At 42.1% G+C, this 15,647-nt stretch overlaps 1 protein-coding gene across 1 annotated transcript; it reads right to left on the bottom strand.

Moving 5' to 3' along the window:
• Positions 1–3,815: 3,815 nt before the first annotated feature.
• tgfbrap1 (transforming growth factor, beta receptor associated protein 1) lies at positions 3,816–15,517 on the bottom strand. Its single transcript, XM_061670197.1, has 13 exons — positions 15,219–15,517; positions 13,662–14,377; positions 11,769–11,963; positions 11,530–11,684; positions 11,236–11,318; positions 10,962–11,142; positions 10,686–10,846; positions 10,191–10,248; positions 9,972–10,115; positions 9,468–9,611; positions 9,123–9,282; positions 8,403–8,869; positions 3,816–5,709 (listed from the first exon to the last, which is right to left on the bottom strand). Exons 2-13 carry the CDS (start codon positions 14,356–14,358, stop codon positions 5,521–5,523), a joined length of 2,634 nt encoding a protein of 877 aa, XP_061526181.1. The 5' UTR covers positions 14,359–14,377; positions 15,219–15,517; the 3' UTR covers positions 3,816–5,520.
• Between the last annotated feature and the right edge of the window lie 130 nt (positions 15,518–15,647).

Genomic DNA, 15,647 nt, shown 5'->3' with positions numbered 1-15,647 from the left:
CTCAGATAAGCTCGGGCCCAGAGAAGCCGGTGGAATTTCCGGGTGTTGCTAATATACTGTACAGTATGGCTTACATTTTGCATGGTAGTTTTAACTTGCATTTGTGGCTGTAGCGACAAACTGTGTTAACTGACAATGGTTTTCTGAAGTGTTCCTTAGCCCATGTGGCAATATCTTTCACACAATGACGCCGGTTTTCAATGCAGTGCCGCCTGAGGAATCGAAAGTCACGGGCATTCAATGTTGGTTTTCGGCCTTGCCACTTGCAGAGATTTCTCGAGATTCTCTGAGTCTTTGGACAATATTATGGACCACAGATGATGAAATCCCGAAATTCCTTGCAATTATATGTTGTGAAACATTGTTCTTAAACTGTTGGACAATCCCATCCTATCTTGGAATTCACCTTGTTAGAAACTAAGGGCAATATAGTTTAAGATCAAGTGACTTCCTTACTCTGACTGTTCCTCATGTGCACAGAGATGGGTTTTAAAAAAAGTCATTTTGTTATGCTGCTTCCTCTGCAAGGAACTCCCTGCCATCTTAACTAATATTGTCTTAGAACCAAAGAACTCGAAAGCATTGGGCTTTGTCACCGTTTTTCAATCAGATGCCATACATTTATTTTTTTCACTGTTATATTTCATTCTTTAGTTTTATTTATTGTATGATTGTTGTTGTGTTATGTACTGTAACATTTCTGCTGCCTCTTGGCCAGGTCGCTTTTGAAAAAAATATTTTATATCTCAATAAGCTTTCTATCTGGTTAAATAAATAAATGGGGGCATACATATGCATATACAGCAGTTATATTCAACAACAGCACAATAGTTGTCATATTTGTTAGACTGTCAAAATTGGCCTTTTTTTTTGTACTTTATAATGGAAACCCATGTTAGACTGAAACTCTTGCAAATTTACCAGTGAACACACATCACACAAAATAATTATAGTTATTTTATTACATAATTCAACAATAGCATATATCCAAGATGGGGCCTACCAGTGTGGTCGCCTCGTTAACACGCTCTCTAGTATTGTTTTTGTGTTTTTCGTCCGTCTTTGGAGACCTTACACGACTCACTTACACAAGGGGAGACCTGCTAACCATCAAGGAGACTACTCCGGACTTTCTGTAACCAACTCTCGCAAATCCCCTCATTATTCTCGGGGACTTTAACAAAGCTAAACTCAACCACGAACTCCCGAAATACAAGTAGCACATCGACTGTCCTACCAGGGAAAATAATACTTTAGACCACTGCTACACAACGGTAAAAAACGCATACTGTACTCTACCTCGTGCAGCCCTGGGCTTGTCTGATCACTGGTTAATTCACTTAATACCGACGTACAGGCAAGAACTTAAATGCACACAGCCTACAGTGAAAACAGTGAAAAGTGAACCAATGAAGCCAAGATGGAACTTCAAAGCTGTTCAGACTGGAGTGTCTTTGAAAATTCAGCTAGCAGCCTGGATGAATATACGGACACTGTCACATCCTATATCAGTTTCTGTGAAGAGGTTTGTGTACCAACAAAATCATTTTGCACATTCAACAACAACAAGCCGTGGTTCACTGCTAAACTTAAGCAGCTTCGCCAAGCTAAGGAGGACGCATATCAGAGTGGGGACAGGGCCCTGTATAATCGAGCTAGAAACCAGCTGACTAAAGAAATTAACATTGCAAAGAGGATCTATGCAGCAAAGTTGGAAAATCAGTTTAGCGCAAACGACTCTAAATCAGTCTGGCATGCATTCCAATCGCTGACTAATTACAAGCGACGATCCCCCCAAGCTGAGAACAATAGCACACTAGCCAACGACTTGAATACCTTCTACTGCAGATTTGAAAAGGACAGTTTCACACCACACACCCACCCGGCCGCACCCACGACCACAATCACACCTCTGACTTCTGCGTTAACCATCCATGAACAGGATGTGAGACGCATCTTCAAACAACAAAAGATTAACAAAGCGACAGGCCCGGACCACTGTGTCCCCATCCTGCCTCAACGTCTGCGCGGTCCAGCTCGCTCCAGTCTTCACTCAGATCTTCAATAGATCTCTGGAAATGTGCGAAGTTCCATCCTGTTTCAAACGCTCCACCATCATTCCAGTCCCCAAGAAACCTGCAATCTCGGGTCTGAATGACTACAGGCCTGTCGCTTTGACATCTGTGGTCATGAAGTCCTTTGAACGTCTCGTGCTGGACCACCTCAAGAGTGTCACAGGTCCCATGCTGGACCCCCTGCAGTTTGCCTACCAAGCGAACAGGTCTGCGGATGATGGAGTCAGCATGGGTCTGCACTTCATCCTAGAACACCTCGACAGTGCAGGGACCTACGCGAGGATCCTGTTCGTGGACTTCAGCTCAGCGTTCAACACCATCATCCCTGAACTCCTTTCATCCAAGCTTCTCCAGCTCAGCGTCTCACCTGCCATCTGCCAGTGGATTTACAGCTTTCTGACGGGCAGGACACAGCTGGTCAGGCTGGGGGAGGCCACCTCATCCACACGCAGCATCAGCACTGGGGCGCCCCAAGGTTGTGTCCTCTCTCCGCTGCTCTTCTCTCTCTACACGAACGACTGCACCTCAGCGAACCAGACTGTCAAACTCCTGAAGTTTGCAGATGACACCACTGTCATCGGCCTCATCAAGGACGGTGACGAGTCAGGAAGCGGAGCGGCTGGAGCTGTGGTGCGGCCAACACAACCTAGAGCTGAACATGCTCAAGACTGTAGAGATGATCGTGGACTTCAGGAGGCATCCTTCGCCACAGCTGCCCCTCACGTTGTTCAGCTGCCTTGTGTCAACCATCGAGACCTTAAAGTTCCTGGGAATTACAATCTCTCAGGACCTGAAGTGGGCGACCAACATCAACTGCGTCCTCAAAAAGGCCCAGCAGAGGATGTACTTCCTGCGGCTTCTGAGAAAGCACGGCCTGCCACCGGAGTTGCTGAGACAGTTCTACACAGCGGTCATCGAATCAGTCCTGTGTTCTTCCATCACAGTCTGGTTTGGTGCTGCTACAAAAAAGGACAAACTCCGACTGCAACGGACAATCAAAACTGCTGAAAGGATTGTCGGTACCCCCCTACCCACCCTTGAGGACTTGCACGCTGCCAGAACTAAGACAAGGGCGTGCAAAATCCTCTCGGACCGCTCCGCACCTCGGTCACCAGCTCTTCCAGCTCCTTCCCTCAGGTAGGCGCTACCGATCAATGCAAACTAGAACTAGTAGACATTCCAACAGCTTCTTCCCTCTTGCAATCAACTTCTTAAACAGCTAACCTATAATTCCATCACAACAAGCTGGCAATTTTTTTACTTGTGTTCGTTGTCACATTTCTGTGGGGCCAATTATGCATTACCCGTGTGCTCACTGTCGTTGTCTCGCCATGCTGCACTATTTGCATATACTGGCCACTCATGCCAGAGTAGCATCTGCTCCATTTGCACACTGATTGAGGAGTATCTGCAACATTTGCACAACCAACATTGTCCCAGATTATCGCACTACTCATCACTTTAAACCGCATTCACTCCTTGAAGTCTCAGCGCCCTTTGCACAATGGTCATTGCACCGGACTATTGCAATATTAGTCGTTCGAACTGCTCTAAGTGCTAAAGAACTCTGTATCTTTTTGCACAATTGTTTTTTGTCAATGTCTTTATGTCTCCAAAGTGTTCTGTAAATTGACTGTCTGTTGTACTGGAGCGGCTCCAACTACCGGAGACAAATTCCTTGTGTGTTTTGGACATACTTGGCAAATAAAGATGATTCTGATATTTAGCTGGAATGTCATGATCATGATTTATTTTTGTAGTTTGAAATGGAAACAATTGCATTGATAAAATGTTAATGTGCATAGGCAGCACAGTAGAATATTGGTTAGCATGTACGGTAGTTCCAAACATACTCCGTGAAGTAGGAGCAACAGTAAATAAAAGCCACAGGTACATCATTCCAGCAGAATTTATTTTTATTTATTTTTTTAAGTGCAATGCATGGAATTCAGACCGCCAAAAGTGAGTGTTCAGTTTCATATTTATTAAATCGGATGGTTTTGCAGATTAAGCATTGCATCTCCAATGTAGTTGATTTGCAAAGTGACAAAGAGGTAACAAAAAATGCTTTATGTACATAACAGAACATAAAATACAACGATGTCTTTTTTTAATCCAATAATTTTAAATCGGGTCATAATGATGAAAGATCTATGAAATAGACTAAAGTGCATAACTTTAGTTTGTGGCCTTTATCCTAAACACTGGACAACAAGTTCTGTGGTTGCAATGAAACCAATTATTTTATGTTTTGCAGAGTAAGACAATTTTAAACTCTTAAGATTGTTTTGGGGTAAATACTTTGTGAAAAAGAAAGTCCAATAATCTTACAGGAATTAAAACATGACCCTTAGTGCCAGACCGTAAAGTGTTCTGAAGAGTTTCTATATTGTGGTTTACGGGCCGATCAATTTTTTTTGAGCGAGTGTGCAACATTGGCAATACAAAAGGATTTAATTCAACTGAATTTGGAGTGGTGTCAGGATGAAAACAGTATGCATTGCTCAAACAAATACCCTGTTCTTTCACTATCCAAGTGGTGGTTTTATCTTTCTACAAATCCCCTCGTGCTGAACCGTTGTATAAGACAAACAATCTCATCATCCATTATGAAATTTTTTTTGGACAGTAATTAATTACTTACTTACAGATTATTTGCTACATAAGACCCCAAATTATAAAACAATGGAATGATTACTGTGTTTTGAATTTTAAACCTGTTTTATTTTTTGTAAATTAACGCTCTTTTGTCATTTGCCCATCATTCATTTAGAAGTGGGAAATAAACAAAATCAGAAACAGGGAAAAGCAAAACTGTTAAGGTGTAGGCATCAAAGTCAAGAGATTAAACACTAAATTACAACGTACGTTGTTAATTACAAGGACCAGGACTTTCAAGGCAGAAGGTAAACAGTAAAAAAAAAATATCGGAAATATTGGGCCTTATGCATAACACATTTCAGTTTTGTATCCAACTCTGCATTATGCATGTTGGATTAATAAGACTAATATGGATATGTATAATTGTGTCATAAAAACAGCTTGCAACAGAACTAAGACACTACGACCTGTAGATCAGTCACTGTGTGAAACCGAAAAGTAAGGACAAACCAATAGTGATGCTCCAGATGTGTGTAGGAGTTTGTCTTGTTTTTGATTAAATTATTAAGGGAGGTCATTTGGCTTTGACCTCGATAAAATTCTGAATATGTTAACTGCGTCACACACTCACAGCGTCTGCTCCCTTCTCACACCTCCACTTTCCTCCTCTCCCAAAAACATAGCTGTCTTTGTTATTCTTGCAGACTCCATGAGCGACCTGACCACAGCAAGAGATGCTTTGGCCTCATCCCCAAAGTCATCAGCCATCCCCAAAAGCCAGCACATCCCGCTTTATTCTGGTGCTTCCTATCAAAAATCACCTTGTTGTGTGATGGGCCAGGGCTCACGTGTGGTTGCTGCTGTTAGTTAACTGTCTCTTTGTTGGGGAGTCTCTAACTCTTTGGGCAAAACAGTGTGTGTGGACAGGCACGCCACCTGGAAGGCACACCACTTCCGTGTCACTGAAGGTGTTGTGGCATAAGTGGCATCCCTTCTTTGCAGATACAGCAATTGGCTTCTTTGTCTCTTTCAACTGGATCAGAAAATAAAAAAGGTGTTTGAGGTGAAGATGACATCAAAATATTTATAAAGTATACACATACACGCGCACACATAAAAACACTATTTACAGTACGTTATTCATTGAATTGTAGTGTCTCTGTAGTTAAGAGAACAAATGGTAACGCTCACTGTGGCTGAGCTCCAGATACAGTAGATATGAACACTAGATTGAAGAGCGTGCTGTAGCAGCCCGGCTAACTGACATGCCTATGTGGCAGCCATATTGGCAGGAACGACGTTTTCATTGAAGGCAATGCATGGACATTAAAATTAAGTCTGAACTTGCTCATTTCTCAACAGATTTTTCACGAGGGTTACGGTTTTGTTAATGCCAAAGCGTTTGTTATCAATACACAACATGTGAAAAATGACAATCAAAAAATGATCAAAAGAAATGTGCAGCAAATTGGCCAACAGTGCAATTCATCATCATCATGACGTGACATTCCACTTTGATGTTTTTTTTCTGTACAGGATCGGTTTGTGGTGCCAAAATCAACCAATGTATTAGAAAAGAAACAAAAGAAAAAACACCTGAATTAGAATTTCCCCGTTATTGGCTCTTCTTTAATGAGAAGCTGTAATCCTCCCCCCTTTCCCTCCTTTATATTTGAGCAATAAACTGGTCATGTTTATTTAGTGTTTTAGTTCGTTTTAATAGTATGTTTTCACTTATTTCTGTATTGCACTATATTTATTTTTAAACACTAATTTCTTTAAAAACATAAGTATAACTTACATTAAAAAACTAACTTTTGGGACTGGAATGGATCAATTGTGTGTCCATTCCTTTCATTGGAAACACCTCAATTTAAGAACGTTTCAGATATTTTATACACACACACACAAACACAGGGTACAGAAAGTATTCAGACCCCTTAAATTGTTCACTGTTATATTCCAGCCATTTGCTAAAATCATTGAAGTTAATTTTTTCCCTGATTAATGTACACACAGCACCCCATATGGACAGAAATTGTTTCATTTTTTGCAGATTTCTTAAAAAAGAAAAACTGAAATATCACACAGCCATAAGTATTCAGACACTCATAATTAACTCTGGTGCCATCCATTTCTTCTGATCATCCTTTAGATGGTTCTACACCTTCATTGGAGTCCAGCTCTGTTTGATTATACTGATTGGAAAGCCACAAACCTGTCTATATAAGACCTTACAGCTCAGCTGAATGTCAGAGCAAATGAGAATCATGAGGTCAAAAGGAACTGCCTTAAGAGTTCAGAGACAGAATTGTGGCAAGGCACATATCTGGCCAAGGTTACAAAAAAAAAAAAATCTGATGCACTTAATGTTCCTAAGAGCACAGTGACCTCCATAATCCTGAAATGGAAGACATTTGGGATGACCAGAACCCTTACTAGAGCTGGCCGTCCGGCCAAACTGAGCAATCGGGGGAGAAGAGCCTTGGTGAGAGAGGTAAAGAAGAACCCAAAGATCACTATGGCTGAGCTCCAGAGATGCAGTCGGGAGATGGGAGAAAGTTCTCGAAAGTCAACCATCACTGCAGCCCTCCAGCAATCAGGGCTTTATGGCAGAGTGGCCCAACGGAAGCCTCTCCTCAGTGCAAGACACATGAAAGCCCGCATGGAGTTTGCTTAAAAAAATTAAAATGAATACAAAAATGAAAAAAACCTGTAGGACTCCAAGATGGTGAGAAATAAGATTCTCTGGTCTGATGAGACCAAGATAGAACTTTTAGGCCTTAATTCTAAGCGGTATGTGTGGAGAAAACCAGGCACTGCTCATCACCTGTCCAATAAAGTCCCAACAGTGAAGCATGCTGGTGGCAGCATCAAGCTGTGTTTTTTTTTTTCCAGCTGCAGGGACAGGATGACTGGTTGCAATCGAAGGAAAGATGAATGCGACAAAGTATTGAACACACCAACTGGTATTTATTCAATACAAAAGCCTTTGTTTGCAATGACAGCTTCAAGACGGCTCCTGTATGGAGAAACTAGTCTCATGCATTGCTCTGGTGTGATTTTGGCCCATCCCTCCACACAAGCAGTCTTCAAATCCTGAAGGTTCTGTGGGCTTCTTTTATGGACCATGAGTTCAGTTCTTTTCATAGATTTTCATTTGGATTCAAGTCGGGTGATTGGCTGGGCCATTCTAGCGGCTTTATTTTTTTTCTTTGAAACCAAAATCTTGCAAGGCGCACCTGATCAAGGCAAATTTATGGTGGTAAGATTGGCTTTCCACTTATGAATTATGGCTCCAACCATGCTCACTGGAACGTTTAGAAGCTTAAATATACGCCTGTAACCCATGCCATCGTTATGTTTTCCAACAATTAGTATGCGCTGGTCTTAAGACAGCTCGCTCCTTTTTGTAGGCCACCAATTAGGACTGAACCAGCTGATATTCATTTGCACTGACAAGGGGCTGGATTTTAGGTGTTGTCTTGGCTTTCAATGCCTTTTTGCACCTCGCTTCATGTGTTCAATACTTTTTCCCTGTGTCATTTCACAGTTTTACACACAACTCAATTTCTGATCTTATTTGTATGTATGGATTACTTGGGTTGTTCCCAACATCTGGTGAAATTTTAAGGTCAATAGCACCTTTGGAAGTATATTTTGTGAGAAAAATGGTGACGCTTTAAATACCTATTTCAGCCGCTGGATATGTAATGAACCGCTCACCTTGTCGTGCAGTAGTTGAAGGTGTTCGGAGTGGGCGAGCCCTAGTGCAATCTGGGACGTGCGCGAGGCATGCATACTAGCTCTTACGGCTTGACCCAGAAAGGGCCGTAGCAGTTGCAGCGACCAGCCATCTGGCAGTGTTCTCAGCACATGAACCGGATCAAACAACTCTCCGTGACGATTCAGGAGGTCCACTGCTGCCATTTGTAGATCTCCACTGTCACTGCACACTGACGACTGGGATTTCCCGGTGGCACTTTTGTCAAGATACATCCCCAGGAGTTGGTGGAACAGCTGCTGTCGGTAAGCAGAATCCCGACAAGACGAGGTCCAAATACAAAAGGCCTCGGCAGATTGGAAGTCTCCGAGCTTGTGCACTAAAATGTTGAGTGCTTTATCATGGTCTTCTAATTTTCCGTATAGAGTTGCACGCTCTAGCAGCAGTTGCTCACAGTTTTCCATCTTATCTAAACAACATAGAAGCAAAAAAACAAGCATGCACCCACATCAGTACTAGTTTTTGGACAGTAATAATCTAGAGGATATCTCTGTATTGCAACAACATTTGTAAGTGTGGAATACTATGGGTGGATGGATATTTTTGCAATAATGTAACTTTCATACGACAGGGATAAGAGATGTGTTGCCCCATCAAATATCAAACTGCTCTCAAACTAGAAGCGAGCATTCATCAGAATGCATTTAAAATGATGATCTCACCTAAAATATACTGAGCACTGTATAGATTTGACTCCCTGAGTAGCGCCTGGAGCTTCTCTCTGGCTCTCCTGAGCTCCTTTTCATTGATTGGCGACTCTGATACTAAAGATAAGACCCTCTCCAGGTATAAGTCTGCCAGATATGTGTGGAATTGCTCCTCCTACAGACAAGAAAAGATTCACTGCAATTTACCAATATCGAATCCCGTACAATAGAAGCTTCTATTTTCATTTTTACCTTTCGTATAAAAACAAGTTAACAATATGATCCACATGTACAGTATATGCTACTGTCACTATATTGTCCCCATTAGTCAGCATCACATGAAGATTCTGTGAATGGTACCTGAATCTGTCTTTCTAGCACAAGGTGTTCCAAGTAGAGAAGAACAGCCTCCCTGTGCTTTTCCAAGTATGTAATGACATCATCAGGCTTCAGGTCTGACTGGTCTTTACCAACAGGCCGCTTAGTGAAGATGTGGACAGCTGTCTATGAAGAAAAATGAATGCCTGGGTTACCGCTGTACCTAAATTGCATGATACAAAATATAAATGGACATTTTCATGGAAGAGGAACAGTTTATAGTAGACATATAGTCAGGGGCCAAAACATTAGGTATACAATCTAATTAAATCCAATACAAGATGTGTATGAAAACTGTCAACAAATATAATGTTCCATTTTGACTTACAGTCAAGAAGAGGTGATATGCTTATTATCGTGGTTGTATCATATTGAGAGTTTTTTTCACCTTATTAAGCTACATTAAAGGAACAATAGTTGTCAATGAGTTATCATTTCACTATTAATTGAAACTGAAAACTGCAAGCAATTAAGAGATGGACCTACAGTGGGATTTTTATGAAGGGCCCAGTTTGTATACTTCCACACAAGGTTCACATCGGCAGTGGAGCTGAGAAAATCTACAATGTACTCAAAGAGATCAGGTTTTGTAAAATCCTGCAGTTCCTTGTCTGCAACACGAATCCACATCTGGAAAAAAAAAATGCAAGTGCATAAAGACGTCCTTCCTATCACATTAAGGTCGTGTCACACGTTTGAATTTACCTGAAGTGCTGCTGTATCCTGACCATTAGAATGGTAAAGCAGCCCAAGTGCAAAATATCTGGGACAGAGAGGAAGGAAGAGCAGGCTGATGATGAAGATCTTTACTCCCCCCCCACCCCATACAAAGTATAGTACTTTGTTTAAATGCTAACAGAACCAATACTAGGGTAGTAACAGCTGTGGATGTGACAAAATACTCCTTTACACCACTCTCCTTATGAAGAGGTGAATTAACTCATGCATTGAATCTTAATGCTTATTGTTGTGATAATGACTGCCTTTTTAAGATGAAACTTTGCTATCAAATTTCTTCAGATGACTTTGAAGGGAGCTCATGTGCACATTAAACAAATGAAAAGTCTAAAGTATAGTCAAGTTTCAGTTTCATGGGAAAATAATGTTTGGGAATATCAATTTCATTATTTGACTATTTATTGTCTGTTCAAAAGCAGCCTCAATAATAAGATGGAAAACTAAACACACGGAGCAACACACTTGTGGTATTTCTCCAGCCACGGGACACAGTCTGCGAGCAGGCAGGCATTGTCTGATGCTAGCAGGTCAAGAAGGCTTTCATGATCCTGTTCAGCATACAATTTTAACAACGCAGTGTCCACATCCTCTTTGCAACCATTAGGTACCTCTGTGCTTCGGACCTGCAAGGTGACGAGCATTAAGAATGTATGTAAAAGTATTTATCTATGTATAAATATAATTAAATAAAAGTAAAAAATTATGAACAAAGAAAATAATGTAGGTTTCCTACATTACCTCTGTCAAATAACTGATCAGGAATTTCTTGCATTTCATCACTTTTTTGTGATCACCCTGTGCCAGGTGGTTGAGATCTGCAAACTCATGGAGAGGAGGGTGGCAGCGTGTGAAGGAAGATGAAGCTGGCAGTAGCAGTGGGTAGAGAGAAATCAGCTCACGCACATCCAGCTGACCTTTCCTACAGAGGGTAGGAAAGAATTTAAGAATGTGGTTTAAGCCAACTGACTGCCCCTGACAACTTAATGTCATATAAAAACAAAAAAACATTTACCTGAAATGTTCTTTTGCTTCTACAAACTGAAGTTGGCCAAACTGTATGAAGCCTGCCTGCTGCAGGATTCTTTTGTGCAAAACCTGTGTAACAATGCAGAAAATGAGATAAAAATAACATTGGTAGTATTGTGACATCAGTTGAAATAACTGTTGGACAGAGGTGTCCTTTGCAGATGTTGGTAGAAATGGGTGACCAGTTTTTTTCTATTTATTTATTTAAATATATTTTGGACCAAATAGTACGGCACAAATACTATTTATTACAGAACACATTGTAAATGGACTTCATTACCAAGAACTTTTCTTTAGGAATATTTCTCTTTGCTCCCTCTGCAAGGACAAGTGCCTCCTCCACTCTGCAGCTGGCCAGTAAGTCCTGGATCTGTCTCTCAAGCGGCAAGGGCACCAGAACGTATACAGCTTTAGTGGATGCCACAATGACCTTCCCTAAAAACACACAACACTCATGGGTCAGAACTCCACTGCTCCACACATTACCAATTAACAACAGAAGGGTTTGTGGCACAGTACCTTCAAAGTCTTGCAGAATGTGTCCGTCCCTGAATGAAAGTGTCTGTTTTAGTTGTTGATCCAACATGCTGTGGATGGTGATGAAGCTTTCATCCAAGGCCACCACATATGGGAAGCAAACAGCTGCACCGATGACAGTCTCAGACCAGTTGACGGGAGCCCGTTGCGATGCCCCTTCAGCGTTGGCAAACATTCCTATCGGAAAGGGGTGTGTGGGTGATGTTTATGGGACATGACAGAACTACCCCATTTGAGCGCGACTCACATAATGTAATTTTTGATGGATGATTGGTCAGTAGGTTAGTTAGAGACTCATGGAAGGTTATACAACTGATTTCCACTAAACTTTGTAAATGGGTAGTAAAAAGAGCTAAGGAAGAACCTATTACATTTTTGGAACAGGTCTGGATAAATGTTCAGCTTTAGAAAAGCTTTCCCATTTGCGGTCATGTCTGCTTGTGTGCCGTGATGACAGACCAGATCCAAAAGATGGAGCTGCATTGAGAAAGGCTTGCCTGTGTGGTAGTTAGCACACACTTTGTACTAAGCATTTTTGCCTCAACAGGGTTGGAGGTAAGAGTGGGGAATATATCGAATATACTTGATATATGGCAGGTTGTTGCAGGTGAGATGTATAAAATGACTATATCGCTAATATCGAGTACAAATCCTCCTGTAGTGTTTTCTGCTTTCACTCTTTGCTGGTGCACCTCTCACAGAAGGCAGCACACTCCCTGCCCATCCAGAAAACTCACATGTTTTTGTATCAGCTATCCATCCATCCATTTTCTGAGCCGCTTCTCCTCACTAGGGTCGCGGGCATGCTGGAGCCTATCCCAGCTGTCATCGGGCAGGAGGCGGGGTACACCCTGAACTGGTTGCCAGCCAATCGCAGGGCACATACAAACAAACAACCATCCATCCATCCATTTTCTGAGCCGCTTCTCCTCACTAAGGTCGCGGGCGTGCTGGAGCCTATCCCAGCTGTCATCGGGCAGGAGGCGGGGTACATCCTGAACCGGTTGCCAGCCAGGGCACATAGAAACAAACAACCATTCGCACTCACAGTCATGCCTACGGGCAATTTAGAGTCTCCAATTCATGCATGTTTTTGGGATGTGGGAGGAAACCAGAGTGCCCGGAGAAAACCCACGCAGGCATGGGGAGAACATGCAAATTCCACACAGGTGGGGCCGGGGATTGAACCCGGGTCCTCAGAACTGTGAGGCTGATGCTCTAACCAGTCGGCCACCGTGCCGCCAAAGGGTAAAATCAAATCATTTATATAGTGATTTACAGGAGAAATCACAACATTGATATATATGTCGTGTATTTCCATATAGCCTACAAATATTTAGATATTGGTTTTGGGCTATATCGTGTAGCCCTAGTCGGAAGTCATGATTTTTCAACCACATAATTACATTATTGGATAACAATATAGTATAGTAGACCCCACATATTAACGGTTCAGCAACCCGCAGATGCACCTATTCGCAGATTTGTATTTTTTTTCCCCGTGAAAAACGCTTGTTGGCTATATATCCCTGCGTAGTAATTTTTTCCCCAATGCAATTATAATGGGTGTCAATTATTCATAGATTTGCGCTATTCAGGGTAGGGCTCAGTCTCTATTCCCCGCGAATTGCAGGGGTCCGCTGTTATAGCTATTTTAGATGCAAACAGGTCCAAAAAACATTATGACACAGCAATAGTGACAGCTCTGAGTATATATCTGATTTTTTTTGTGTGGCAAGACTCTAAAAACTAATTTAAAAGGTGAGTTATACCCAAGTTAAAGTACCATGATTAAGTGAATGACATGAATACTTAAAATCCAGAAAGAAAGCATCACTAAATTGAAGCCAATTAGTCCAGCTTGATGCAACTTACCAAGACCACCTGGAGCCGCCAAGAGGAACTCCTCCCGGGCAATCCTCTTTACAATGGGCCTCCGCTCCTCACTGTTGTAAGGGAAAAGATCTTGGGCGGCTTCTGTGTTGTAGTTCAAGATCATGTACCGCGTAGCCAACGCTAGACACAGGAAGTAACCATCGAGACTGACAGCACAGGGTTGCTCCGGCGTGCTCACCTCTTTCACCAACTGTACCCTGCCCTCATAGACCATGTAAATTTGCACTGTTCTTCGCTTCAAGGAAAGGACACCCATTTCCATGCAGAAAGGATCACTGTTCACTGGATTCTCATTAATGCAGAATGTGGTCACACCTTTAATCCTAGCGCCACCTCCGACCGTTGACGGCACATTTTCCAGAGTCACCATGTCCACAAGAAAAACTGTTCCATCGCAAAGCACTATGAGACGCTCCAAAGCAGAGGCAGCCCGCAGCTCAGCCACTGGCTTCTTAAGGCCTAGGTATTTGTGCAGCAGTTTTTGAGTTGAGTAAGTTAGTCTCCCTTTAGGGGAAGTGACCTCGTCGAGCAGGAAATGGTGGATGAAGCAGTCGTTGGTTCCCACATACAAGTGTTTTCCACAGCATTCTATACATTCAATGTTGATGCGAGCCTTGTCTCCCATGAGGAGGTCCCGCTCCACAGCCGGGATGAGCTCAAAGGCCTTCACGCTCATCTTGGCCAAGGCATTGAAACTAGAGGATACAAGAGTGGTAGGACTCAGTTTATCTATTCAGAAATGATCAATATGGAAAGTGACTCCTATTAGTGTACTACTAATAATACCACTGCTGAGAACATTTGAAAGGGCCATGGTTCCGTGTGAGATGTAAAAGTGCAATGCCAGACAATTTCTTTGGCATTTTTCAAAGAAACGACCAAAATGACAACAATCTTATCAGTTCAAGTTCATTTTAAAAAAAATAAAAATCTAAGGATCGTGGTGGACATTTTTTAAAAACAATTTACAGGCATATTAATCACATCAAAAAGTTCAAGAAAAGGAAAGTTAAGAGGAAAGGTTTCATGGACCACAACACATTTACTTAATGCCCAGCCAGCCTTCAACTCACAGACAGACCAACAGAATCAACAGTACGGCAGAAACGAAACCTGTGTTATAAGGATATGCTCTGCTATCAAGAGTATTTGGCACTTGAATAAAAGCGCATGCAGGTGATTTACTGGATGATTTCCTTGTACTGTATTTGGATTCTAGAGTTTGGCTTGGTACGCCCTTCCAATTGCTATCCCTAATAACGTCAGCTAACCTGTCCAATCCATGAAGGCTAAAATCAGCCCCGGACTATCTTTGCTAACGTTTGTAAAAGGTGACATAATGCAGTTTAAGAACGTGGTAAGTAAACACTAGTAAGGAAATATATTGGCTCGTTTGTTAAGCTAACGTTAGCGCTTACAGAATGCTCTCTGCTGCCAATGCTAGTAAGCTAATTATGACTGGCCATGGGGGGGTCCATATTATGCTAAACAAGTTGGTGAATGACAACATTTCCACAAACACACAGTGACACTTACATAGATAATGCAAAGTTTTCAAGCAGTCTTTCTTCCCTTAAGACGATCTCTGTGCACCAACTCCCTGCCCAGTTTCCCTCATGCTTGCTGGTTAGTGAGCATACACAGCGCTCACTGACGCAGGCTGGAAACAAGAGGAGAGCATTAGCACTACTTCTCCGAAAATAACCACACAAGGTGCAGACAGACAAACATCAACATGTCCATTTTAAGCCAACAACAATATAGCATGAATGGTGGAGCTGGCTCCAGTCTGTGCACAAGTGTGCATTATTAAACACCGCCCATAGCATCGGACTCTCACTTGACGCCTGGCAATTCAGAGGTTGCCTTCAAGACCATTCAGTGGAAGGGAAAGTGTTGTCGAATACAGCCGCTGAGCACTTGTCAAGAGTTTTTAGTATTCTTTTCGAATGAATTCAAATGAGT

The sequence above is a fragment of the Phycodurus eques genome, chromosome 2 (genome assembly GCF_024500275.1).
Source record: "Phycodurus eques isolate BA_2022a chromosome 2, UOR_Pequ_1.1, whole genome shotgun sequence".
NCBI lineage: Eukaryota > Metazoa > Chordata > Actinopteri > Syngnathiformes > Syngnathidae > Phycodurus > Phycodurus eques.
This window is presented reverse-complemented; position numbering and strand designations above follow the sequence as displayed.